General features: G+C 39.6%; 4 protein-coding genes across 4 annotated transcripts; 1 reads left to right on the forward strand and 3 right to left on the reverse strand.

The window, feature by feature from the left end:
- Positions 1-60: 60 nt before the first annotated feature.
- LOC111779570 (protein DETOXIFICATION 16) lies at positions 61-5,527 on the reverse strand. Its single transcript, XM_023659631.2, has 8 exons — positions 3,127-5,527; positions 2,021-2,565; positions 1,857-1,943; positions 1,715-1,771; positions 1,404-1,642; positions 454-572; positions 281-367; positions 61-198 (listed from the first exon to the last, which is right to left on the reverse strand). The coding sequence occupies exons 1-8, from the start codon at positions 3,481-3,483 to the stop codon at positions 136-138; spliced, it is 1,554 nt and encodes a 517-aa protein (XP_023515399.2). The 5' UTR covers positions 3,484-5,527; the 3' UTR covers positions 61-135.
- Positions 5,528-5,676: 149 nt separating this feature from the next.
- On the reverse strand, positions 5,677-10,106 carry LOC111779850 (protein DETOXIFICATION 16). The gene is made up of 8 exons (XM_023660022.2): positions 9,672-10,106; positions 9,035-9,579; positions 8,865-8,951; positions 7,850-7,906; positions 7,521-7,759; positions 7,297-7,415; positions 5,972-6,058; positions 5,677-5,895 (listed from the first exon to the last, which is right to left on the reverse strand). Exons 1-8 carry the CDS (start codon positions 9,945-9,947, stop codon positions 5,836-5,838), a joined length of 1,470 nt encoding a protein of 489 aa, XP_023515790.1. The 5' UTR covers positions 9,948-10,106; the 3' UTR covers positions 5,677-5,835.
- A 1,152-nt stretch (positions 10,107-11,258) lies between these two features.
- On the reverse strand, positions 11,259-19,699 carry LOC111779849 (DEA(D/H)-box RNA helicase family protein). Its single transcript, XM_023660021.2, has 19 exons — positions 19,105-19,699; positions 18,552-18,706; positions 18,361-18,448; positions 17,880-18,128; positions 17,201-17,296; positions 16,928-17,116; positions 16,675-16,834; positions 16,407-16,537; positions 15,814-15,987; positions 15,219-15,491; positions 14,914-15,108; positions 14,379-14,582; positions 14,157-14,226; positions 13,889-14,037; positions 13,188-13,496; positions 12,805-12,864; positions 12,525-12,677; positions 12,313-12,423; positions 11,259-12,205 (listed from the first exon to the last, which is right to left on the reverse strand). Exons 1-19 carry the CDS (start codon positions 19,489-19,491, stop codon positions 11,723-11,725), a joined length of 3,636 nt encoding a protein of 1,211 aa, XP_023515789.1. The 5' UTR covers positions 19,492-19,699; the 3' UTR covers positions 11,259-11,722.
- A 1,111-nt stretch (positions 19,700-20,810) lies between these two features.
- On the forward strand, positions 20,811-23,007 carry LOC111779725 (transmembrane protein, putative (Protein of unknown function, DUF599)). Its single transcript, XM_023659845.2, has 2 exons — positions 20,811-21,248; positions 22,275-23,007. The coding sequence occupies exons 1-2, from the start codon at positions 21,087-21,089 to the stop codon at positions 22,839-22,841; spliced, it is 729 nt and encodes a 242-aa protein (XP_023515613.1). The 5' UTR covers positions 20,811-21,086; the 3' UTR covers positions 22,842-23,007.
- Positions 23,008-23,653: the final 646 nt, after the last annotated feature.

Raw genomic sequence — 23,653 nt, forward strand, 5'->3', positions numbered from 1 at the left:
ATCATGTGTGTCTGTGGTGATTATTATTTGACTAGTTTTGCTTGTCCTGGATCTCTCATGTCCATCCAGGATATGTTGAAATCGGACCAAAATGTTTAGGTTGATCTCGAACTGTTCAGCAATGTCGAGGATGTTCTAGTCTTGCTCCACATACAGAGGGACCGTGTAATCCCGGCCCTGGTTCGAAGCGTCTTCAGCCTGAAAGGAAGATGAAGTTAAACAGATGCGAATCGTGAGCGAGAAGATTCAGATCAAGCAATGAACAGTGCTCAAGGGGCACCTGTTTGTCCCAGTTTGTGCGAACTGTTATTCCAAGGAAGAACACCACTTGGACTAGAAAAGCAGATACAACACCTAACCAGAGTCCCTGCAGAAGAAATGGTTTAAGGGCCAAAAACAGAGTTAAAAAAGATCGAGAATATGGGAACGTTTATGAAAGAGAATAGTCGATACCTTCCCCTTCATGTCTAAGACAAAAGCTAAAGTTATGGAGCAGGGAATTCCCACTAGGTAAAACGAAGCCAGATTGATATATGCACCCATTTTCTGCCAACCACATCCTCTAGCAACTCCTGAATTTGTTTAACAAAACATCCAGTATTATATATGCATTTGATTCAAGTGCAGATAATAACACATTATATACACGTTACGCGGATATGTAGTTGAACTAATATATCTCGAACGATCATGGAATCGAGTTGAGTTGAGTATTTAAGGGGAAAAAAACTAAGAGAATATGCAATCTGAGGCAATCTTGCATAACCCTTCCAACGCCCATTATGTATCACCGTTAGCCTTACGGTTTTAAAAGCGTATACTAAAGAGGGGTTTTCACACCCTTATAAGAATGTTTCGTTCCCCTCTTCAACCTAGGTGAGATCTCACAATCCACCCCCTTGGGGACCTAGCATTCTTACTGACACACCACCCGGTGTTTGGCTATGATATCATTTGTAACAGCCTAAGCCCACCGCTAGTAGCTATTGTCTGATTTGGTCCGTTACGTATTGTCGTCAGCCTCACGGTTTTAAAACGCGTCTACTAAGGAGAGGTTTCCACACCCTTATAAGGAATGTTTCGTTTCCCTCTCCAACCGATGTGAGATCTCACTATCCACCTCCCTTGGGGATCCAGTGTCCTCGCTTGCACACAATCCAGTGTTTAGCTTTGATACCATTTATAACAGCCCAAGTCCACCGCTAGCAGATATTGTCTGCTTTGACCTGTTTCATATCACCATCAGCCTCACAATTTTAAAATGCGTCTCCTAGGAAGACATTTCCACACCTTTATAATGGATACTTCGTTCCCACTCTCTAACCAACGTGGGATCACATAAGCCCATTACATCTTTTTTTTCTCTCTACAGAACGTAAATGCAAGGTAACATGAATAAGGACCTGAAAGAACGCTCTGAACACCATCAAAGAAGCTGGAAACCGCTACAGTCGGCATCATAGTTGCAAGGTATCTCACAACTTCTTCTTCTTCACTATAAACTCGACCCCAAACATCGCGAAGCAGAACCATAAGAACTCCTACCAGAACACCTTCTACAACCACCATGACTAATGCAACATACGCTGCCATACGTGCTGCTCGTGGACGTCCAGCCCCCAACTCGTTCGACACCCGAATACTATCATTCAAAAACATATCAAACAAAACAAACCAAACATATCATCAAGGAAGCATAAGCTAGGATGATTACCTTACAGCAGCACTAAGTCCAAAAGAAATCATCCAGAACAATCCAAATATATTAAGGCTGGAACAACAAATTCATCCTTTTAAGAACAACATTGGATATTAATAATAAAGCTGCTACCAGTCACCTTAGGAGGAGTACCAACCAGATAGAAAGTACTGAAGTTTCCAGCTTGGGGTTAGGCAGAAGACCAGACAAGATAACCATCATTTCAAATGTCCAAACTTTCAAGCTGTTGAAATGATATCAACCCACTTATTAGAACATATACCCATTTTGGCTAACTGTTACAGAACAACAAAGAATTACCACAGCATAAGAGCTGAAGGAACTGAAATCCTAAGGAAAGCAAGCACATTATGCAAGGCATCAACTGTAAAACCTGTCCATGTTTCTGAGCAACAAGAAGAGATCTTAACATAGAGTGCTATCAGACATACATTGATCCAATACGAGATCGAATTCGCCAGAGCGGTTCCTCTAATTCGCAGTTCGAATTCGAAAACCAATATCCAGCATAATAAGATGTGGATTAAAGCTGCTATACCAGAACTTAGTACCATGGGAAAGACAATGTTTTGAGTTTGTAAGAATTTCACTAGGCATTGAAGCTGACCGTATGCGACAACGCTCGGGATCATGTAACGGGCGTATAATCCAGCTCCTTTGGAGATGTCCTGATCTTGGTGCAATGCAATTAGAATCATTTTGGTGTTTGATGTAATAATGACAAGAAATATGCTGACAACTAAGAGGACGAACATTGCACATTGAGTATGTAGTCCTAGCATATGATATCGCTTTGCGCCGAATGACTGCCCACATAAGGTATCCAATGCACTAGCCATACCCATCTGATTAAACAACAGATATGCAATTAGTTGCTCTGAATAACTTGTTTAAGTAAGCAAATTATGAGCACAGTTCATGGAACACTGTAGAAAAGATGAACTATCATATATAATGCACTCCTTTTAAGCTTACATTAAGGTTTCACACCCTTATAAAAAATGTTTCGTTCTTCTCTCCAACCGATGTGGGATCACACAATCCAATTCCTTCAGGGCCCAGTGTCCTTACTGGCACACCGCCTCGTGTCAACTCCCTTTGGGGCTCAGATTCCTTGTTGTCACATCGCTTGGTGTCTGGATCTGATACCATTTGTAACGGCCCAAGCCCACCGCTAGCAAATATTGTCCTCTTTGGGCTTTCCCTCTCTTTGTACTTTCTCTTTTGAGCTTCCCCTCGTTTTTTTTTTAAACGTGTCTTTTAGGGAGAGGTTGTCCACACCCTTATATAGGGAGAGGTTTCCACACCCTTATAAAGAATGATTCGTTCTCCCCCCAACCGAGGTGGGATCTCACACATACAAAAGAATACATGTCGAGAAATAGTTGAGGAGAAATAGAGCTCACCAGCAAGCTAAAACCTGTGACTGAAACAAAAGAAGTTGCCATTGAAGCTGCAGCCAGAGCCAATTCACCAAGATGACCCACAAACATCAAAGAAATTATCTGTAAACTGTATTGTAACAGACCAATAGAACATAAAGGCCCGGCCAACAGCAACTGTCTTTTCACTTCATTCAAGACTTCTCCTCCCTGAATGTCCATCATGTCTACTACTTCTGCTTCCGACAAGGACTGGACCTGTAACCATACGAAGGGATGGAGTGTATAGGTCTCGATCACGTGATTGAAGTATCGATCTGGAGCTACTGCATATGCGACTGGGGTGGGATCAGCTGTGAAAAGATATGAAGCAAACAACATATGGCTCAAAGCAACATTTTGCACTAGTAATTCGTGTTTGACATGCGTGCTACGAACATTATACAAATATTTTCCTTCGGCTCAGAAAATACATCAGCATGATCCAATCGAAGTATTAAGCATGCATGTCATGAGATCCACGTCAAGCGTATGAAAACTTCTCTTTAGTAGACATGTTTTAAAAATCTTGAGGGGAGCTTGAAAGAGAAAGCCCAAAGAGGACAATATTTACTAGCGGTGAGTTTGACTGTTACAAATGGTATCAGAGCCAGACACCGGGCGGTGTGCCAGCAAGGACGTTGACCCCTAGGGTGGACGGTGAGATCCCACGTCGGTTGGAGAGGGAACAAAGCATGGTATGGAACCTCTTCCTAGAAGACGCGTTTAAAAAACAAAAATCCGAAAGGGAAAACCCAAAGAAGGGTGAGCTTGGCTGATACAAATGTAACTTGTAGTGAATTTGAAATGGTAAACAACAACAATAAAATCTCTTAAAGAACACAAAAATCTGAAAGTGAATATGTAACGGTCCAAGCTCACCGCTAGCAGATAATGTTCTCTTTAGGCTTTCCCTCAAAGTTTTTAAAACGCGTCGGCTAGGAAAAGGTTTCCACACCCTAATAAAGAATGCTTCGTTTTCCTCCTTAACCGACGTGGGATTTAACAGAATAGGTCCCTCCCGAGGCCTACTTCTAGCATTCTCAAACTAAAACATGGAAAGATGAAGACAATTTATAAGAGTTCATATTAGATGTCTACCCAAAACAGGACTTACAAAGAAGAACTCGCCATTAATGAATAGACTTGAAACAACAGGAAAAGAAGCTGCTTACCCTGTTGTTATAAACCAAGCTTGGTGCCTTACCCTGTTGTTATTATTATTTTATAAATTCACACACATGCACACCACCAAGTGTCCAATGTTTTGGGAAGTGTGCCGTAACCTGAAAAATGACAAAAGTAAGACGGTGGCCATTTTGGTACAGGTGATACCTGCACCTGGAATTATGGAGCTGTCTATGGCCTTTAACCTTGTTTGTTATTAAAGTTCATGAGCCCCCCGACCAGAATTATGAACGTAGAGAAGAAACAGTGTCCTAAGAATGAAACATAAGACCTTAAAACAACTCATTATTGTTGTGTTGTATGGTAGGAAACATGTTCGCTTTATACCTTTTATGTGTTTGGTTGGCTAACTTTCTTTTCTTATTATTGATTTGATCTGTTTGATTATGGGTAGTCTGGTTGGAAATGGTTAATGAATAAACTTAATCCATCATTATTCGCGGTACATGCAAATTTTGAGTAAGATTCATTTGATAAATACATGTATTAGGTTGTTCATGTATCACTGTAACTGTAACAACTCAAGTCTACTGCTAGTAGTTATTGTCCTCTTTGGGTTTTTTCTTTCGGGCTTTCCCTCAAGGTTTTAAAATGCGTCTACTAGGAAGAGGTTTCTACACCCTTATAAGGAACGTTTCGTTTCCGCTGGCACACTGCTCGGTGTCTAGGTCTTATACCATTTGTAACAAGGGTGTGGAAACTCCTCCCTAGAGGACACGTTTTAAAACCTTGAGAGGAAGCTCGAAAGGGTCCAAAGAGGACTCTATCAGCTAGTGGTGGACTTGGACTGTTACAAATGGTATTAGAGCTAGGTTTTGAACGTTTCGTTACCCCCTTGGGGAGGGAAAGCCTAAAGAGGACAATATCTACTAGCGGTAGGCTTGGGCTGTTACAAATACTATTAGAGCTAAACATCGAGGGTGTGCCAGCAAGAACACTACCCCCCAAGGGGGTGGATTGTGAGATCTCACATCGGTTGGAGAGGGAAACGAAGCATTCCTTATAAGGGTGTGGAAATCTCTCTCTAGTAGACGCGTTTTAAAATCGTGAGACTTTACAGTGATACGTAACAGGCCAAAGCGGACAATATCTACAAGCGGTGGGTTTAGGCTGTTACATTCTTACTTCCTCAACTATGTGTTTCCTTCTGAAGATAGGTGAGGAGGCTACCAATTAGAGATAATAGATCTACCCCAACGAGCCTCCCGCCCCGACTTCACATGAAATAGGAAGGGAGAGAGTCAGCTAAATCATAACTTCGAGTTGAATTCTCAAATTATAGGAACCAAATTTATAATTTAACCAAAACCGAACAAAATATAAACACATGGAGATTGAGAAATCAAGTTGAAGTGAAAGAACCATCAGCTAATATTGCCCAAGAGTCATGCTACAAAAATGAATCAATGAGGGTTGGCCTCCACAATTCATTGATTTTGAAAAGAGAGTAGAGTTCAATACAAGAGATGACCAATCACAAAGCTCCTCCACCAAGAAACTCTACTTTCATGACACAACATTCTCTGGAATTGTTGAGTCATAAACTCTTTCTGTAGCAATCTTTGCCTGAATAGCACAAACAAACACATTAGAAACATCAGATTTAGGGAATAAAGTAGAGATTTTGAGTTAGGAATTGTACTTCTTGGTCCCAATCTGTGCGGATAGCAATGATAGCAAGAGAAAATGCTTGGAAAATGAGTGCCAAAATGATGCCAAACCACAGCCCCTAAGTAGGGAAAACAAAGATTTTAAAAAGAATTCGGAAAGATTAAGGAATAAGTTATAAAAAAATGTCTGAGAACTTTGTTTTTTCAGACCAAACCCATTTCAAAATTATCTTTAGAGTAGAAATCCGTTAGAATTTCGGACATGACGACATAAAAAAGAGGATCCTATCAACTTGTTTCGGCCTAGGATAATAAGTTCATGAGCTTAGTAGCTTCACCATCGAGAAACGAAAGAAGACTTCCATCTCCAAGTTTAAATTACATGTAGCTCGTTTCGTTTTAGGTGTGAAGCAGTGTCAAACCAAAATACCCAACAAGCATTAGCTCTCCCTGAAAAGGAGGTGATCCAAACTACGGCTACCTAGTTACGACTTCACTCTAGTCACTAGTCCTGCCTTCGGCATCCCCCTCCTTGCGGTTAAGGTAACGACTTCAGGCATGACTAGTGTCACGGTCATGCATGTCCAAGGCGTGTTGTCAATGGCCGCATGACAGATATCTCGGTCTTGCTTGTCCAGGACGTGTTGTCCATGGTTGCATGCTCGTTCCAAACCCCTTTTACATGCTTTCATCCTAGATAGGTCTTTACCATTCCATATTGGGTCAATATGAGGGTGTATGACCGTTCACCAAAATCATGTCTACACCTGCAAGGGCTAAAATGCCCCAAAATGTACTACAGGGGGATATGACTAGTTGTCAACTTCTTCCTACCCGATAGTTATATGCAGTAAGCCGTTGTTGTTGCCTTTTTGCTTACATTTTCATATAACGCAATTTCCAATTTCTCAAATCTTGCTTTCAAAACTCTCTTTCGAAATCTCTCTGCCCCCGTTTTCTAAAACTTTCTCCTTGAACCAGGGCCAGAGGCTCGAGCATACGTCACTTGGCCCTAGGCGACACAAGAACGAATAGGCTTAACTCACTTGTTGTTGGGAAGTGAGTGCCGCACAATCGCAAGTCCACTGCCATCAAAGTGCGATTGTGACAACCAGCTCCCATAGTGTAACAGGCGGTATGTACAAGGCCCAGGAACGAATTGTTCGGAACAGTGGAAAAAACCCAGAAAGGAAATTTGGGTCACCATAACGTTTCAAGTCCCAATTTCCATCCGAAGTTCTAAGAGCTTTCTACTCCTATGCTAGTTTTGAAACATTTATAAAAGGTCAAGAAACTTTTGAACTAATAAAGGTATTTGATTCGTATAATTTAGCTCGGAATTAACGACGCTGTTTACCCGTCCACCAATGTGCAAAAGAAAAGCAAGAAAAACTGCAGATGGGATTCCCACAATATAATATGATCCAAGATTGACAAAGGCACCAATCTTCTGCCAACCACAACCTCTAGCAATGCCTGCATTGTATTTATGCACAAACAAGTAGAGCCTTTAGAAGATCATAGCAGTGCAGACACTAAGTCAAGTCATGACAGACTGCAGGCCTATAATAAAATGAGAACCTGAAAGCACGCATTGAAGTCCATCGAGGAAGCTGGAAACAGCAACTATAGGAAGCATGCTGGCTACGTATTCAATCACTTCTGGTTCGTTGCTATAAGCATACCCCCAAACATTACGGATAAGAATCAAGGTAGTTCCAAGCAGTAGCCCCTCAATGGTGGCCATTGTCACTACTACACATCCAGCTAGCTTGGCTGCTCCTGCATGGCCAGCTCCTAGTTCATTTGAGACTCGGGTGCTAACCAAATGAGATAGAAACATGGGTTAGTGAAGCAAAGTCTTTAGTTTAGAAATTCAGGAAAGATGGAAGAAATTGTTTGAAGTTTACCTTCCTGCACCACTCATACCAAATGGGATCATCCAAACTGTTGCAGCTGTATTAAGACTGGTAGAGACATGTGGGTTAGTGAAGCTAGAGGTGGCTAGATGTAACAGTCCAAGCCAACCATTAGTAGATATTGTCCTCTTTGTGGTTTCCCTCAAGGTTTTTAAAACGGGTTTGGTAGGGAGAGGTTTCCACACCCTTATAAAGAATGTTTCGTTTTCTTCCCCAACTAACGTGGGATCTCACACTCCACTCCCTTTAGGGCCCAGCATCCTTGCTGGCACTCGTTCCCTTCTTCCATCGATGTGTGATCTCACAATTCACCCCCCTTCAGGGTCCAGTGTCCTCGCTGGCACACGTTCCTTTCTTCCATCGATGTGGGAGATCACACAATTCACTCCCCTTCAGGGCCCAGTGTCCTCTCCGGCACTCGTTCCCTTCTTCCATCGATGTGGGAGATCTCACAATTCACTCCCCTTCAGGGCCCAGTGTCCTCGCTGGCACTCGTTACCTTCTTCCATCGATGTGGGATCTCACAATTCACCTCCCTTCAGAGCCTAGTGTCCTCGCTGGCACTCGTTACCTTCTTCCATTGATGCGGGATCTCACAATTCACCTCCCTTCAGATGGCACTCATTCTCTTCTTCCATCGACGTGGGATCTCACAATCCACCCCCATTCGAGACCCAGCGTCCTCTCTGACACTCGTTCCCTTCTCCAATCGATGTGGGATCTCACAATCCACTCCCCTTCGAGACCCAGTGTCCTCGCTGGCACTCACTCCCTTCTTCCATCGATGTGGGATCTCACAATCCACCCACCTTCGAGACCCAGCACATCAGTTGGGGAGTAAAACAAAGCATTCATTATAAGGATGTGAAAACCTCTCCATAGCTCACACATTTTAAAAACCTCGAGGAGAAGCTCGAAAGAGAAAGTCCAAAGAGGACAATATCTACTAGCGGTAGAAAAAAGACAAAAGCTCACTCCATAAGTAGAACTGATGCGTGTTATTCACCTGATAGAAAGCACTGATGTCTCTAGTTTAGGATTTGGTAGAAGCCCAGACAAAAGAACGATCAACTCAAACGACCACATTTCCAAGCTGTTGAGCATTTGGTTAAACATTATGAGACAAATACAACTTTATAATGATAACAAAAGGAGTAATAATGAAGTGAAAATTACCAAACCATGCAAGCTGAAGGAATTGCAAGCTTAAGGAAGTAAGGGATGTTATGAAACGCCTGCACTGAAAACCCCGTCCAAGACTTCGAACATGAAGAAGAAAGCTTAACATAAAGTATCAACATCAACACATTAAGCCAATAAGAGATGGAGTTAGCAATAGCAGCTCCTCGAATTTCAAGCCCAACTTTGAATATCAAGATCCAACAAATGGGTATGTGAAGCAAAGCTGCTATTCCAGAACACATCACCATAGGAAAAACAACGTTCTGGGTCTGTAAGAATCTGTTCAAACATTGAAGTAAACCATATGCAAAAAGGCTTGGAATCATTGAAATAGCATATTTCCCAGCTTCTCTTGATATCTCAGCATCTTGGCCAAGTGCTTTCAGAATCTCTCCTGTGTTAGCCCAAACAACAGCAAGAGGTATACTCACAATCAAAAGAACAAACATTGCTCGCTGCATATGAATACCCAGCATATGATATTGCTTAGCACCATTGGATTGGCCACAAAATGTATCTAAAGCACTAGCCATCCCCATCTGTTCATATAATCAAATAAACACCCTTTTAACAAACACAGCTGACCAAGAAAACATGTTTTTCTCGAGAAACAAACAGAAACCCAACTCACCAATAAGCTGAAACCAGTCACTGTTGCAAAAGAAGTCGCCATGGAAGCACCAGAAAGAGGCAACTCGCCAAGATGACCCACAAACATGACGGAAATCATTTGCAAACAATATTGTAAAAGACTGACCAATATCAAAGGCCCTGCTAGCCATAGCTGCTTCTTTACTTCCTCAGCTACTTGTTGTTTCCTTCTATTGTTCTTATCATTTGAATTCAACCCATCTTCAGAAATGTGAAGAAGAGGCGAGTTCAACGACGAGCTCGAATCTTTCGCCATCGCTCCTCTGTTTGTGACGAACAGAGGAGGAGGCCTTGAAGGCTACAAATAGAGGTGTGAAAGTGGGAAGTGGTGGAAAATTTGGAGTTGGCTTCTTGATGAATGGTTGTTATTGATGATTATTATATCCATGTTTATGTCGGGCGGAGATTCAAACCCGTTGATATGTTTCAACGAATTGAGCTCTGCCAAAATTGACGATAGCTTAGCCATTCATCTTTTGTTCTTTGAAAGTCTTTTTTTATCTATTTCTCTTTCCTTAATATCAACAATCTCTCCCACATTTTCGGGTTGCTGTCTGACTTAACTCACTAATTTGAGCTATGATTTTGGTTATAAATGAACCTCCATTGATGGGAGATCCATCTAACTCGAGCATTAAATGGATAAATGTATCTCTACTACCATGAATGTTCATTTAAGCTCTACGTTCCCAAAAATGTTTTTTGTGGACCTGTAAAGACTCACTTTCGAACCAAATGAAGAATCAGCTTTTTAAGTAGGGAATAAGGAAAGCGTGGAAAATATTTCTCGAAAGTGAGAGATAGATATTGTATTCTTTATTCTCGTCTTGCCCTTATCAAATATTCACAAGTTATGATGTATCACTAAACCTCAACTACAAACATAAAATATTCTTAATTTTTGTAATAATATGGTAAGCCTATTTTGAGTTTGTAGGGTTAACCAACTAAAACAATGTCAACCCAAGAACAAACCCGAATTTTTTGTTTTTTAAAAATTTAATCCAACCTAAACTAAAAAAAGAAAGTCCGGGTTCCCAACCCAACTTTTGTAATTGAATTGGGTAGTCTAGGATGGTCCGGTTCTCGTCATAGAGTACAAATTTGTAATTTAACACAATTTTATTTAAAAATAATTAAGTGTGACACGAAAAAAAAAAAAAAGCATATTGTCCTATGTTCTTTTTTTTTTTTACATTTTTGTCAAAGAAAATATATTAAAATATTGGTGGTTTAGTGGTGGACGTGACAGGTTGGCTATAGCTCGAATTTATGTACGAAAAGAATTATAGATATGATGGAAACATTACGAATTTCTTTATGAAACTTTAAAATTAAATTATTTAAAAAATAAATCATCACTTTAAATACATATATCAATAACCACAAAAAAATATAAAAAAAAAATGAGGAAAATGAGTTTATTTTTCCTCATTTTTTTGGGTTTAATCATTGCCAGTAACCGACCAGCTTTGACCATAAATTTTTGAATGACTGTATTCAAATTCAATTTGATAACAAATATATATATTTGCTTGAATCTCTATAAATTTAAATTTTCTAAAAATGAATAAAACCCTTTTTGTATAACATTAAAGGATTAATGTTGGAGAATATGTTAGGCCACCAGGAAAATATATGGTGGACAAGCGGATTATATGGCCAGGCGCCCAGGTCTGCCGCAGCTTTTGAGGGCGTTGGCTGTCCCCTTGGCCTGTGTAGAAACTGAAGAATTGGCTTCTGCTGAGCTCTTAAGCAGAAGTAATCGATGTGGGGCATCACATACAATAGCAGTTTCTCAAGCAGCGATTGACCATCGTCTACATAATTACTCTGTCTGGTAAATTGATGGTTGTTCAAGGTCACCTCGTTTCCATGCCAAGGTTTAGTAGTAGCGATTGAACTAGATTGGACTGTTTGCCTAGCCGGGCTAGAAAGTTGATCTCCTCGGTCTTGAATGTCGAAGCTTCAAACATGAGCGAGTTGAACAGCCATTCACGATTGTCGGGTTTTTGTACTCCTTCTGTCCAATTAACTCCATTTGGCGCTACGAGATGTTCTGTCGTTTTTCCTTTTGCTCCTTTTGAGAAGTAAGGAAGCATGATCGATAGCTTGGGAAGATGACTGTGTCTCGCCTTGTAGCCATAGTAGAGCCTCAGCAGCTGCATCTTTTTCTGCGAGTTTCTTGCTACCACATGGTTGGCCAACGAAGTTCAATCCGTTGAAGATAACAGTGGATCGGAATTGGTTGTTTTTTAGTTGCTTGGTTTTGTAAGTTGGCGCATCATGTCCAGCTCTCAGGAGTAGGGTCTGAAGCTGACTCTTGGAATTATCGCCTCCAGCTCCATCGCCATTTTTCTGTCGAGGTGGACCGTCGTTCGTCGCTTTTTTTGATGGTACAGGCACATGACGACCAAAGACAAACCTACCCTCACAGCGATCCTCCGATACCAACAACCTTATTGCTGATAGTAGTTCATTGTGTGGCTGCATATCTAACTTTGGATTCAAAAGCTGCAGAAAGAAAACACAAAGTGATAAGAGGACAACAGCATCCATCACGACTTGGATTAAGAGATGTGGCGGAGTAAAGGGAAAATTGGAACAAAAAAATAATTTACCTTTTGATGAACAAGCTCATCAAGCTCCGTTTTAAGACTCAAATAAGTCTCGGCCAATGCAGGTTTCATGAAAAACTCCAAATAACCATCCAGCATTTTGAGGTGACCATCCTATAAAATTTAAATAATTGGTTATGCATAGGTTTCAGTTTTTGAAAAGAAATGGTGAAAGAGTAATATGCTGAAGCAAAGTTCAGAACAGAAACACGTACAAGTCCTCCTCTCGAAACATGTCCTCCAAATAAAAGAAGGATAGAGTCAGAAACCCCGGTAGAATCCCGAAGAAAGACTGAGTTGACCTTCACCTTTTCATTAAACACCAGCCATGGGTAGGGGATTTTTGAATAGCCAGCATTAACTGAGTTCTGTTCAATTAGAGAAAAAATAATAAGAAGAAGAAGAAGCAAGTGAATTGTTTTTCTTAATGCTGAACACCCTCCATTCAATAATATGGTAAAGTGAATTGGAAGGAGCTTAATGAGAAAATCTTACCAAGTATAGCATAACCTGTCCATCTTCCATTGTCTTCAAAGCTACTGATTTCTCTTTGTTCTGTTCAAAATTATTCTAATCAGTGCCTACCTAACTTAGATTATTAAAGCTTAAGAAGTTATCAGTCTGTTGCATAAGATTCTGAACAAGGATAATTATAATTATAATTATAATTATATAGGTTTTTTTTTTTTTTCAAAAAAGAAAAAAGAACTTCAAATGAATTAAAGCTATAAATCAGGCAATTTCATGAAATTGATATAATCATTTATTTTGCCCATTGGAACTTCAAATTGGCCTAGAAAACAATAGCCCAAGCTATTGCAACTTTCAAGTAAAAAACTGAAGCATGGGGGGATCAAAATTAAAAAAACATAGCTTACCACAACAGAGCAAATTCCAGGAAACAAACCAGCACAGATGACTGCACGGATTAAGTGCCCATCGGGCTTCGAGTTGTTGAAGTTTTCTGCATCAAAATCAACTAGACCAGTGTCCTTTAGCAAAAAGAAGAACTGCTTCCTCAGAGAGTCGATGGCTCTGAGAGTTTGCATGGAGAGAAAGTTTCTCCAACAGTACTCATAACCGGCTTGCTGCCTTTCGGCATCTCTCCAACCCTCATAAGCTCGAACTAAGGCAAGATGATCACTGCAATCACGTGCAGCAAACTGTGCTTTTGCTGACTCGGCTAACTGAATCAGGAGAAAAGGATCCCAATTAAAATCAATTCTTCTATTTCATAATGGTTGATATAAACATTTTAATTATGTTTTAACAGATGGTTGTAACAAATTAGGTTTGTAACAGCCACTCCAGATAAAACAGCTTCTCATGAAGTAAACAATGAATGCTTTTTTGCCCCCTAGGGGCAGCCCCATTGGCAAGGGCTAGGGGTCTCTTGGTTATATCGGCGGTCACAAATTCGAATCTTCGGGTGAGCTTAATACCCAAAAATATAAGATTTCTCCCTACGCCCGAGCCTCAGGTACACGCAAGAACCCGTGTATAGGGGGGGCAAAGCTCTAACTCCCCGTTATGAAAATAAATAAATAAATGGTTTAGAATTATGTGTTAGAAAACTTACATCCTTTTTATCGTATGGCATGAGGAAAGGATCTCTCACACTAAGACCAGCAACAATAGTCATAATGGGATCAAGACAGTTGAAAATAGCTCCTAATATAAGCATTTTTCCCAGTTTAGGCTCAACTGGAAGAACTGATAAGTGTTGCCCTGCAGGATGAGAAAACAGAGTTCAAGACTTCTACCCTTTCTAGAAGTAAGAACAAATAACAGTAGAAATATTTCGAATTATGTTTCCAACACAAGGAAAGAGAGGACAGAATCCACACCAAGAACTGTCAGATTTTCTTTCTCATCTAGAGCTCCAATTGTCTTCAAATAGTCTATGGCATTTTGAACCTTCAAGGGGCAAAACAACACATAAGCAAGGTGGAATACAAACAATATTCAGTGGAAGCATAAATTCCGAGAAGTTGGACAGAAAACGCCCATCAAATTTTTCTTCCATATCACAACTATAATACTGAGAAGCTCAATAAAGTTGGACTTACTGATAAAGGCTCTGGCGGCTGCAATGCATTTGATAGGAACTCTGATATACTTCCAAGTTGCAGACTCTTGATTTGCAAACACAAAGACTGTAACGGGGTCCTTAAAAGTTCTGGCAGTTGATAATCAGCAAAAGCATCATACACGCATCTGGGATAGAGATGGTAACATTCACCAGGTTGAACACGACCAGCTCTACCTCTTCTCTGGTTGGTGGGGGAAGGGGTCAATCAAGTCAGTGATTGATGCAAATGTTATTAAATTATCCACAAACCAAAGCGCAACACTAAATTCAGTACAACGGGAATCCATTTCTTTTATTTCCGAAGCAACCTAGAAAGGTGAGAAAGGTAGGGATTGACTGAATTCCTTTTTTCTTTTTTTTTTCTTTTTTTTTTTACTGTTGTGATTCAGTTTAAGACTTGCACGTTTGATTCAAAATTTTATGGTAAAGAAAAAATCTATGAAGTTACTAGGATATGAGTTTGGAATGGCAGAACCAACGTACAAAATAAAGAGCTACCAAATTATTCTTACTTGACGCGCGGCAGCCTTGGAGATCCAGGATGGAAGCAAACAAGGAGTGTTATTTAAAGCATCATAGGATGTTTCCTTTGCTTTTCCGCAGTCAACAACAAAAACCACGTCATTGATGGTGATACTAGTCTCTGCCATGTTCGTAGCTAGGACTATTTTCCTAACTCCATCTTCAGGTTTATCAAATATCAATTTCTGTTTCAATAGATGATAAAATGTATACAAAAAGGTCATTGTCAGATGAAAGGAAGCTCTCAAATTCAAAGATGCCAATTGGCAATCACATGTACAAGTAAAACAGTTACCTGCTCAGAGCTGGTCATCGAACCATGACATGCAAGGATCAAAACTCTGCTAGGATCCCCTAATAAAGGATGTGACTGGAGCTGGTCTTTTAAAGAGTTTATATCATCCCATCCGGTCATAAAAACTAGTATAGCACCTGCCCTCTCCCTCTTGACAATGTAAGAAAGGACATGCTCAATGAGGTTGAAACCAATTGAATCAGGATTCCAACAGGATAGGGACTCCTGAGTTCGAGGACTGTATGCTAAAAAGTTAGACGCCTCAAATGCATCCTGTGTCAAAACAAGAAGGTTTAGCATGTGCAGAAAAAAAAATAGAGAAAATAAGAACGAGTCATCTGCTGCTGGAATTTTCATCAATGACGATATCTTGGTCCTACTTTATATATTTTACTTACTACCAAGTGTAATTAGAATACAATCTCAATTTGTTAATTCGTTCATCTCATGGTTTTTTCTGAAGACAGTATCCTACTACCTGCTTGCAGATTCCACCAACTCACAGAGAAGCTAGATCGTTCAAATATTATCCCTAAAATTTCCTTACTAGAGGTACCATCAAAATCAAATTGACGAGAGGGAGAATGTATTATACCTCAACAGATGAAGCAATCTGAGTCTTCCTTTTCTTTAGAGCTTGAGCTTGTTTTTGCATTTTCCATGCCTTTTCTTGACCATAATCATCAATTTGATTATATGGAGTCAATCGATAGCCAGTCGTCTCTAGAATATTCTCCAAAAAGTGTGCACGAACTGGGTATGTAAAACCCTGAAAATAGAATGGGTTAGAAGAAAGTTTATTCCTGTGAGCATTATGTTTAATGGACTCATTTAGCTCGCCCAACAGTAACCAGTTAGCCATGATCACCAGAAGAGGTGCAATCTACCGTACAAGAATCCACTAAAATGATTCATATAATAAAGAGAAAAAAATTGCTCAACGGAAGAGCAATACCATTTTCCCAGGTTTTATTTAAAACAAAATAGAAAGAGAGGAACCTAGCATCAAGGAAAAATATACGCTTGTTCCACCCATTTCTTAATTATAACGCAAATGGTAAGAGTAAAGATAGAAATTTGAATCTTGAACACGAAAACCCAACTCAGAAACAACTGTGGGCGGGGGGAGCAAAGAAGATATTTCCATTCATTTTTGTCCATTAAAGCTTATAATTGATATAAACTTACAGGAATATGCATTGTTGGAGCACCCCCAAAATAAGAACAAAAAAGTTCTGCATTTAGAGTTGCACTCATTAAGATCAACCTCAAATCTGGCCGTCGAGGAAGAAGATCTTTCAGGACAATCACAAGAAAATCTGGTAGAAAGACATAAGCTGGTTAATCTAAATCTTCAAGTCACCTTCATTAAAATATAAAGATATAACTTGGTTCATTTCATAAAAATTTTCAAAAAATTAATCCAAGGTACAATATCTTAATATTTTAATATTACCTTCATTCATTCCACGTTCATGAATCTCATCAACAATAACATGAGTTACACCTTTCAAATTTCTATCAACAAGCAATCTTCTCAGTAGTACACCAGTGGTGCAAAAGAGAAGACGAGTGTCCCTTCCTTTTATACCCTCCAGCCGAACTTTATAACCAACCTTCCAAGAAAAGAAAAAAAAGACTCAAGTATTTAGTAAGTCAAAATCTTACCCAGAAAAGTAAAAAAATAAAACATCAATTCTGCAACTTACAGACTCTCCCAGTTTCTCTCCACGTTCTGCAGCAACTCTTTCAGAAACAGACATGGCAGAAATACGTCTAGGCTGAGTACAGATAATACTACAAGAAGTTCCACGAGCAGCTTCAATCTCAGATTCTAATATATACTGAGGAAGCTGCGTGGTTTTCCCACAACCAGTTTCACCAGAGACAACAACTACCTGCATATCATCTCTTTAAGTCAATTCATAATGATAAGTTTATACTAGAGTGAATTGTACTAATCATTTGGCATATTTGGGTACCTGATTCTCTGAAATGGCCTTCAACAATGTTTCCCTCTCTTTAAATGCTGGGAGACTTTTGCGAAATTCCATCATTTTTTGGCCCTCAAGAGATTCCTAGAGAATTATCACATGTCAAACAAGCGAGAACTTCCAACAAATTGATTAGTTAGGAAATGCCGACTCCAAAAAGAAAGAGATCCATACAAATACAAGGACCAGCAGAAAATTATGAATCACATGTGATTGAACGTGTAATCGGACTATGGACGTATTTATGTGAAATGAGGGATTGGTTTCTTCTATTATAGAGAAATTTCATATCCATGACATCACCATCAATATTGAACAGTTTAAATACAAGAAAACCTTCAGCCTGCCTCAGTTTCCTGGGATAATTCAAGTAGTGTTAGACCCTAAAAGTACCTCGCCTATTTTAAATGGGCAATTTTTCTGAAACTAGTTCTATAGTTGAAGGATGCCTTACCATGTAACTTCTATGTAATTTCCAAAAAAAATAATACCACATAAGAAACTACCACTGGCCTAGTTAACAAGAATGATCATCTGCGGATGCATAAATTTTAAGTTTATAATTAAAATAGATTGAGTGAGACTTCACAACTCGATGATAAAAATATGTACACTTTACGTTCTAACAGAAGGTTGTATTTAAATACATAAAAAGATAAAAAGAAACCTGCCAATCTTGCTGTTGATTCCTCATTTGCAAACTTTTGCGGCGAAGAATTTTCTCCATGACAAGACTTTGTGTTGTTGAAGGTTCCTGGTGCTCAAACACTCCATTATTGTTAGCACAGTTTTCAGCAATGCCAGATTTTGACAAGTAACTATTTGAGAAACGTCCTCTTGTCACAGAATGGTGAGAAGATTGGTACAATCTTAGATGGCCTTCAACTTCCGTTTGGACCCCAAAAGGTAAGACCACCTGCAAATGACAATGAATATGAATGACTCATTACTCAAGATGGAAAGAAAATAAATAAATAACAACAAAAGGAAGAAAAAGGTATACTTAATTAGTATACTAATCCTCACAACAATATTCATTGCATTGCAAACCATCTGATTGAGTACTAAATAGAGAGTAAGCTGTATTATTCATGATCTAAATGAAGTAGAAAGAACTCTAGCAAATTTGGGAATGAAAAAATAAATACCTCCCTCTGTGGTCGCTTATCATCCAGGTCTGGCCTGTAATTCGGCAGAGGGTATTTACTAAATACAACAACTTTTGCATATTGACGGCTGCCAAAGTAATAGAAAACAACGTCAATAAACGTCATATGATATATGAGCTGAAGTAAATATAAAAACAGTATTCAAACGAAAACAATGAAGTTGAAAATACCTATGCAAACCCATTCTGGTTGCCAATGCTGAAAGTTGATCAAAATCACGTCTATCCTTTTTCTCCCTTGACACTACTTCTAGTTCGTCATTGTTCCGTAGAAGCATAGTTAACTTCCATTTCCACTCATCTACGTTCTCAAGGGTTGATGAATTCTGGAAATCATGAACAACATGTATAAAGAACAAAGCCAAAAGACCGAAAGTGGTCAATATGAATAATAGAAAGTAGATGATAAACTAACACGACTGCCAGAAGTAAAGAAACCATTCCACTTTTCAGGAATTGAAGCTCGTAAAAGTTATAGGGAATTCCAAAATCCAGCCAATATATTTTTGTGCTAGCTACTTAACTCAGTGTTCGTAAGGTAATCATTAATTGACATTCTTATTCTCCGTGAATTTTCTCGGCATTTCGACACTAAAATCATTAAACCGAACTCCAATCTTTGTCTCGAGGAGCTAAATAAAATTCCATAACACTTCCGTTTCTTTTTCTATATAAACTGTAAAAGCTGTAAACATTCGAAATTCAACAAACAAAAGAAACATACCATTTGCCCATGCGGAGACCCAAATTCGACATCAGAATCATCACTAGACACATCATCATACGCAAACCGACCATAATTGGAGCAGGACTGATGCTGCAAAAACGGAAACGCAAGATTCCTCTGCTTAAAACCCCTCACATGGTCCTGCTGTTTCTCCCTGAACGCAACTTCAATCCACTTGGATTGGCTCGTACAACGAATACCAGTGACGGAACCTGGACGGCACTGCAAGTTGACAAACCCCATGGACAGGTTCCGGGTGAAAAGGTGAGGAAACCAAGGCCTGAAGCGCGTTGAAGCTGTGCAGAACGGAGCCGATGAAGTGGTTCTGAGGGAGAGGGACATGGAAGTCCTGATATAGGCGTTGAAGAAGGTTGAGTAAGGCATTGGTGGGATGGAAGTGATGGTTTCTAGTTGCAGAAGTTGGAAACCATTTTCTGAAATTGGGGTTTTGGATAGTTGGAGAAGCGGCTTGGGCAGGCAGATGAGGCTGGTTCTCCACGTTCTTGTCGCGGAACTTGTTTAGTTCGTTCCAACGCTCAACCCCTTCGACCTGTAATTCCAGGGTTTTGTTTAGGGTATCGTTTCTTCTATTATGTTTTTTTTCTTTTTATTACTAATCTTCATTAACTTAACCTAATTTAATAAAAATTAATAAAAATGTAACCTATCATGTTTTGATCAAAATTACGATATCTCGATTGAACTATACTTGAGTTGATTATTTATCCTACGAACAAAAACGAGTATTAAATGACATTTGGATTGGTGGGCCGAGCCCAAATAGCTTGAATGTGCAAGAAAAGTTTCGAGCCCAAATACAAGAAGAAACTTTATGAGTTGACCATGGTCAACTCAAGGGGTTTGGGTCCCTCGTTGTTGCTATGATTCCGTATTTAGGCATTGAAACGTGTTGGATACATAGTACCTCTGTAATGCTCCATGTTTAGGATTCGGAATTTGGATGACCTTGACATTTCCATACGACATGGTTACGTTACCTACTTCTCTTAATATAAGTAGTAACTTTCATTTTCGTTAAGCATTTCTTGGTCATTATACTCTCAAGATTTCTCTCACTAGGATGTGGTCTTAGTTCATTCATGTACCTCTATGTTACTCGGTGTCGAATTTCCTCATTATTTGATCATACACATTGATACATATCTAAGCACGAAACCAACACTATAGACGTTTAACAGGGATGTCATTATGTACGGTCATGCTAGTCCAAGGCGTATTGCCTATGGCCACCCATCGGATGTCCTGGTCTTGTTTAGGACGTGTTGTTCACAGGCGCATACCTATTTAAGCCCACACCGTCAGGGCTAAAATGTCCCAAAATGTGCTCTAGTGGATATGACTAGTTGTAACTTCTTCTTACCTCGGTTATATGCTATCAAAATTGTCGTTATTGCCAAATTGCTTTAAGCTTATAACATTGTTTTTTTCAAATTGTTTTCAACGTATTTCTTCGTTCACGTTTTCCAAAATATTTCCCTAAAACGTGACTCTAAACTCGAGCATACGCGTCAGAATTTGTTGACTTGTTTGCTGAGTTAGAATAAGTGTCGCACAATCGATGTCCCACTACTCCAAGGGTACGAATGTCACACCATGCATACAAATATATATATATATATATGTTAAATCAATCAAATTAAATAAATTGTATTACAAATATTTTAATTAAATAACTGAAATTTTTCATGATGGTTCTAAAGCCAAATCGTTTTTCATATTCGTCTTGCCCGATCAAAAATAGGCGATTCTTGTTCGAGCGAGCGAGTTGGATCTGATTCCGTTGTCTGAGAATTGAAGCCTCTCGATAGGAACTACTCGACTGGCTTTTCCAGCAAGGATCTGGTTTGCACCTCCTTTGCTTCAATCTCAGTCTATCTTATTCGGGCCTCCTTTAGCTTAAATGGTTTAGAGATAGCGAATATCAGAAGCGAGAAGAGAAAGTTGAGTGTGGAGCTGCAATGGAGGAGGCTGCTATTGATTTTGTGCTGGTGCCACTTGGTCTCGTTTTGTTGACTGTCTACCACGCATGGTTGGTCTTTATCGTTATTCGGCATCCTAGGCGGACGGTCATTGGCCTCAACGCCGAGTCCCGCCACCAATGGGTGCTTTGCATGATGTCTGTAAGTTCTTGAGTTTCATAATCTCTTTGGAGGGCGGGAATTGTTATTGGAAATTGTGCGTCATTGACATTAACTTTTTCTAACTAGACAATTATGCAATAAGTGCTTTGTTGATAGAATTTTGATGTGAAAATTGTATCTAATCTGCTGGGTAATGATTCGATTCTGTTCTTGTGCTCTTATGGTCCCTCTTGTAGTTATGGAATTGTGTTTGAGAAAAACGATAGATGAATGGGTTATGGACACTGTGCCCGCAAGGACACTGGGCCCCGAATGGAGGTGGATTGTGAGATCCCACGTTGGTTGGAGAGGGGAACAAAACATTTCTTATTAAGGGTGTAGAAACCTCTTCTTAGTAGACGCATTTTAAAACTTATGATGCTGATGGCGATACGTAATGGGCCAAAGGCCAAAGCAGACAATATCTGCTAGCGGTGGCCTCGGGGTGTGATATACATATATGAGAACTATAGGAACTCTCAAGCCAACCAGCCTTTTTTAGAGGTCATAATTTTATGAAATGAAGATGATAGCATGGGAAAATCATCTTCATGAGTGGATATTGTCTTTCTTCACCGAAACCACAAGTTCCCGTGAAAACCGAAAGTTCTAACATAGTGTGAGATCCCACATTGGTGTAGAAACCTCTCCCTAACACGTGTTTTAAAAACTTTGAGGGAGAAATCTAAAAGGAAAAGCTCAAAGAAGACAATATCTGCTAATGATAGGTTAGGGCTGTTACGCTTAGCCTCCATCTAAGCTCAGTTCTACACCAACACCATCTAAGCTCAGTTCTACACCAACAATCTAGACGTTCAGATGAATCTCTACTTGTGCATAGCTCAATGGCTCCGTTAAAGTAGATATCCCAACATGATGTTCACCATTAAATGAGCCACTTCGTCACAGAAATCACGGCTTTCCATGTTATTTTCATATAACTAATGCAGTTTTGTATATCTTTAGTTCAAAGATTTCTGTCCTGCATGCTTGAGTGTTGTATGTGAATCGATGTTTGATTTTCAGGATCCAGTGAAGAATGGTGTTTTAGCTGTTCAAACAATACGAAACAACATAATGGCATCTACACTTTTAGCCACAACAGCAATAACTCTCTGTTCGTTAATTGGTGTTTTTGTGACCAGCTCATCGGACACGAGTAATGCAAAACTTCATTTAATTTATGGCAACAAGTCTGACCTTTGTACTTCAATCAAGTACTTCTCAATCTTGCTATGCTTCCTTGTTGCTTTTCTATGCAATGTCCAGTCAATAAGATACTATGCTCATGTAAGTTTCTTGGCCACCGTTCCTACATGGAGAGATCAAGAAGACTCTATTCAATATGTTGCCAGAAACTTGAATCGAGGCAGTTTCTTCTGGTCCGTTGGCTTGCGAGCATTCTACTTCTCATTCCCTCTCTTCCTCTGGATTTTTGGGCCAATTCCAATGTTTGCTTGTTGCTGCATTTTGTTATGTGTTCTCTATTTCTTGGACACAACTACCAGTTTTACACGGAAGCTTCACACCCGCTCACTGAGGGACGACGGTGACAATGCTCGTCCCGAATCAACTCGTCAAGGGTCGTGTTGAAATCTCATCATACCCATGATCTAGGCAGTTCTATGAATGTATTAACATATAGTCATTAGAAATAATTGCTTAAGCTGATATCCTGATGGTTGAAGACAGCATAGTTGATTAACTTGTCTATATAGCAAGTTTGGAATGTAATATATTTGAATGTGTTTCTTCCTAATGCTTCTATTTGAACATCTCTACGAAATGAATACGTTCGTATACGGTTATCGATTCAAAAGAGTGATTACTTCTTCATCTTTATCATGTTTCCATTACAGGTAAAGCTATTGCTGTTATTTGGTAACGTTTTGTCTCATAGAATTCACTTAATTTGTGCAGAACAGTAACATTTGCTTTTGATTGTGGAAGCACAAAGACAGAGACAGAGACAGAGACAGAGAGACGCCAGGTAAGATGAAAATAACATAACAGAATGTGTTTGTTTGTAACAAAGCAATGATATGGCCAAATGCAGCCATGGAAGCTTTGTGGTTGACAACACTGTGCCACAGCGCACTGCAGCAGCTTTGGCAGAGCCAATAAGGTGGCGTTGACAAGCCCCCCTCTGCAGTGCCAAACACATTCTATGTGATTCTGACTCGACAATGTCCATTTGGGGCTGTCGCTCTTATCACCATCTCCAAGCTATATTTTCTGGAGTGGCCCAAGAATATTAATATGTGCAAGTCTTGGAGTGGAACCACGCTGTTATTGGTGTTGTTTTTGTGGCGTTTGCCTTAGATAATGGAGCACTTTTTATTTTTGGTTACATATGGAAACTCATATCTGGACCTTTTGGGTTGCCTCTTGCATGAGAAAAATGA

This window comes from Cucurbita pepo, chromosome 18, assembly GCF_057944985.1.
Source record: "Cucurbita pepo subsp. pepo isolate OVF chromosome 18, ASM5794498v1, whole genome shotgun sequence".
Lineage (NCBI taxonomy): Eukaryota > Viridiplantae > Streptophyta > Magnoliopsida > Cucurbitales > Cucurbitaceae > Cucurbita > Cucurbita pepo.

Bases quoted from the DNA above. Each gene is read 5' to 3' on its own strand.
- LOC111779570 (XM_023659631.2), bottom strand. From the start codon at position 3,483: ATGTTGTTTGCTTCATATCTTTTCACAGCTGATCCCACCCCAGTCGCA. The intron at 2,566-3,126 runs GTGAGCTCTATT...TTGTTTAATCAG, and splicing joins TCACAGGTTTTAGCTTGCTG to ATGGGTATGGCTAGTGCATT. The intron at 573-1,403 runs GTCCTTATTCAT...AAACAAATTCAG, and splicing joins TGTTCAGAGCGTTCTTTCAG to GAGTTGCTAGAGGATGTGGT.
- LOC111779850 (XM_023660022.2), bottom strand. From the start codon at position 9,947: ATGGCGAAAGATTCGAGCTCGTCGTTGAACTCGCCTCTTCTTCACATT. The intron at 9,580-9,671 runs GTGAGTTGGGTT...TTATATGAACAG, and splicing joins TGACTGGTTTCAGCTTATTG to ATGGGGATGGCTAGTGCTTT. The intron at 7,760-7,849 runs GTAAACTTCAAA...TCATTTGGTTAG, and splicing joins GGTATGAGTGGTGCAGGAAG to CACCCGAGTCTCAAATGAAC.
- LOC111779849 (XM_023660021.2), bottom strand. From the start codon at position 19,491: ATGCCTTACTCAACCTTCTTCAACGCCTATATCAGGACTTCCATGTCC. The intron at 17,117-17,200 runs GTACCCAAATAT...GATGATATGCAG, and splicing joins AGGCCATTTCAGAGAATCAG to GTAGTTGTTGTCTCTGGTGA. The intron at 16,538-16,674 runs GTAATATTAAAA...TCTTTCTACCAG, and splicing joins TGAACGTGGAATGAATGAAG to ATTTTCTTGTGATTGTCCTG.
- LOC111779725 (XM_023659845.2), top strand. From the start codon at position 21,087: ATGGAGGAGGCTGCTATTGATTTTGTGCTGGTGCCACTTGGTCTCGTT. The intron at 21,249-22,274 runs GTAAGTTCTTGA...TTTGATTTTCAG, and splicing joins GGGTGCTTTGCATGATGTCT to GATCCAGTGAAGAATGGTGT.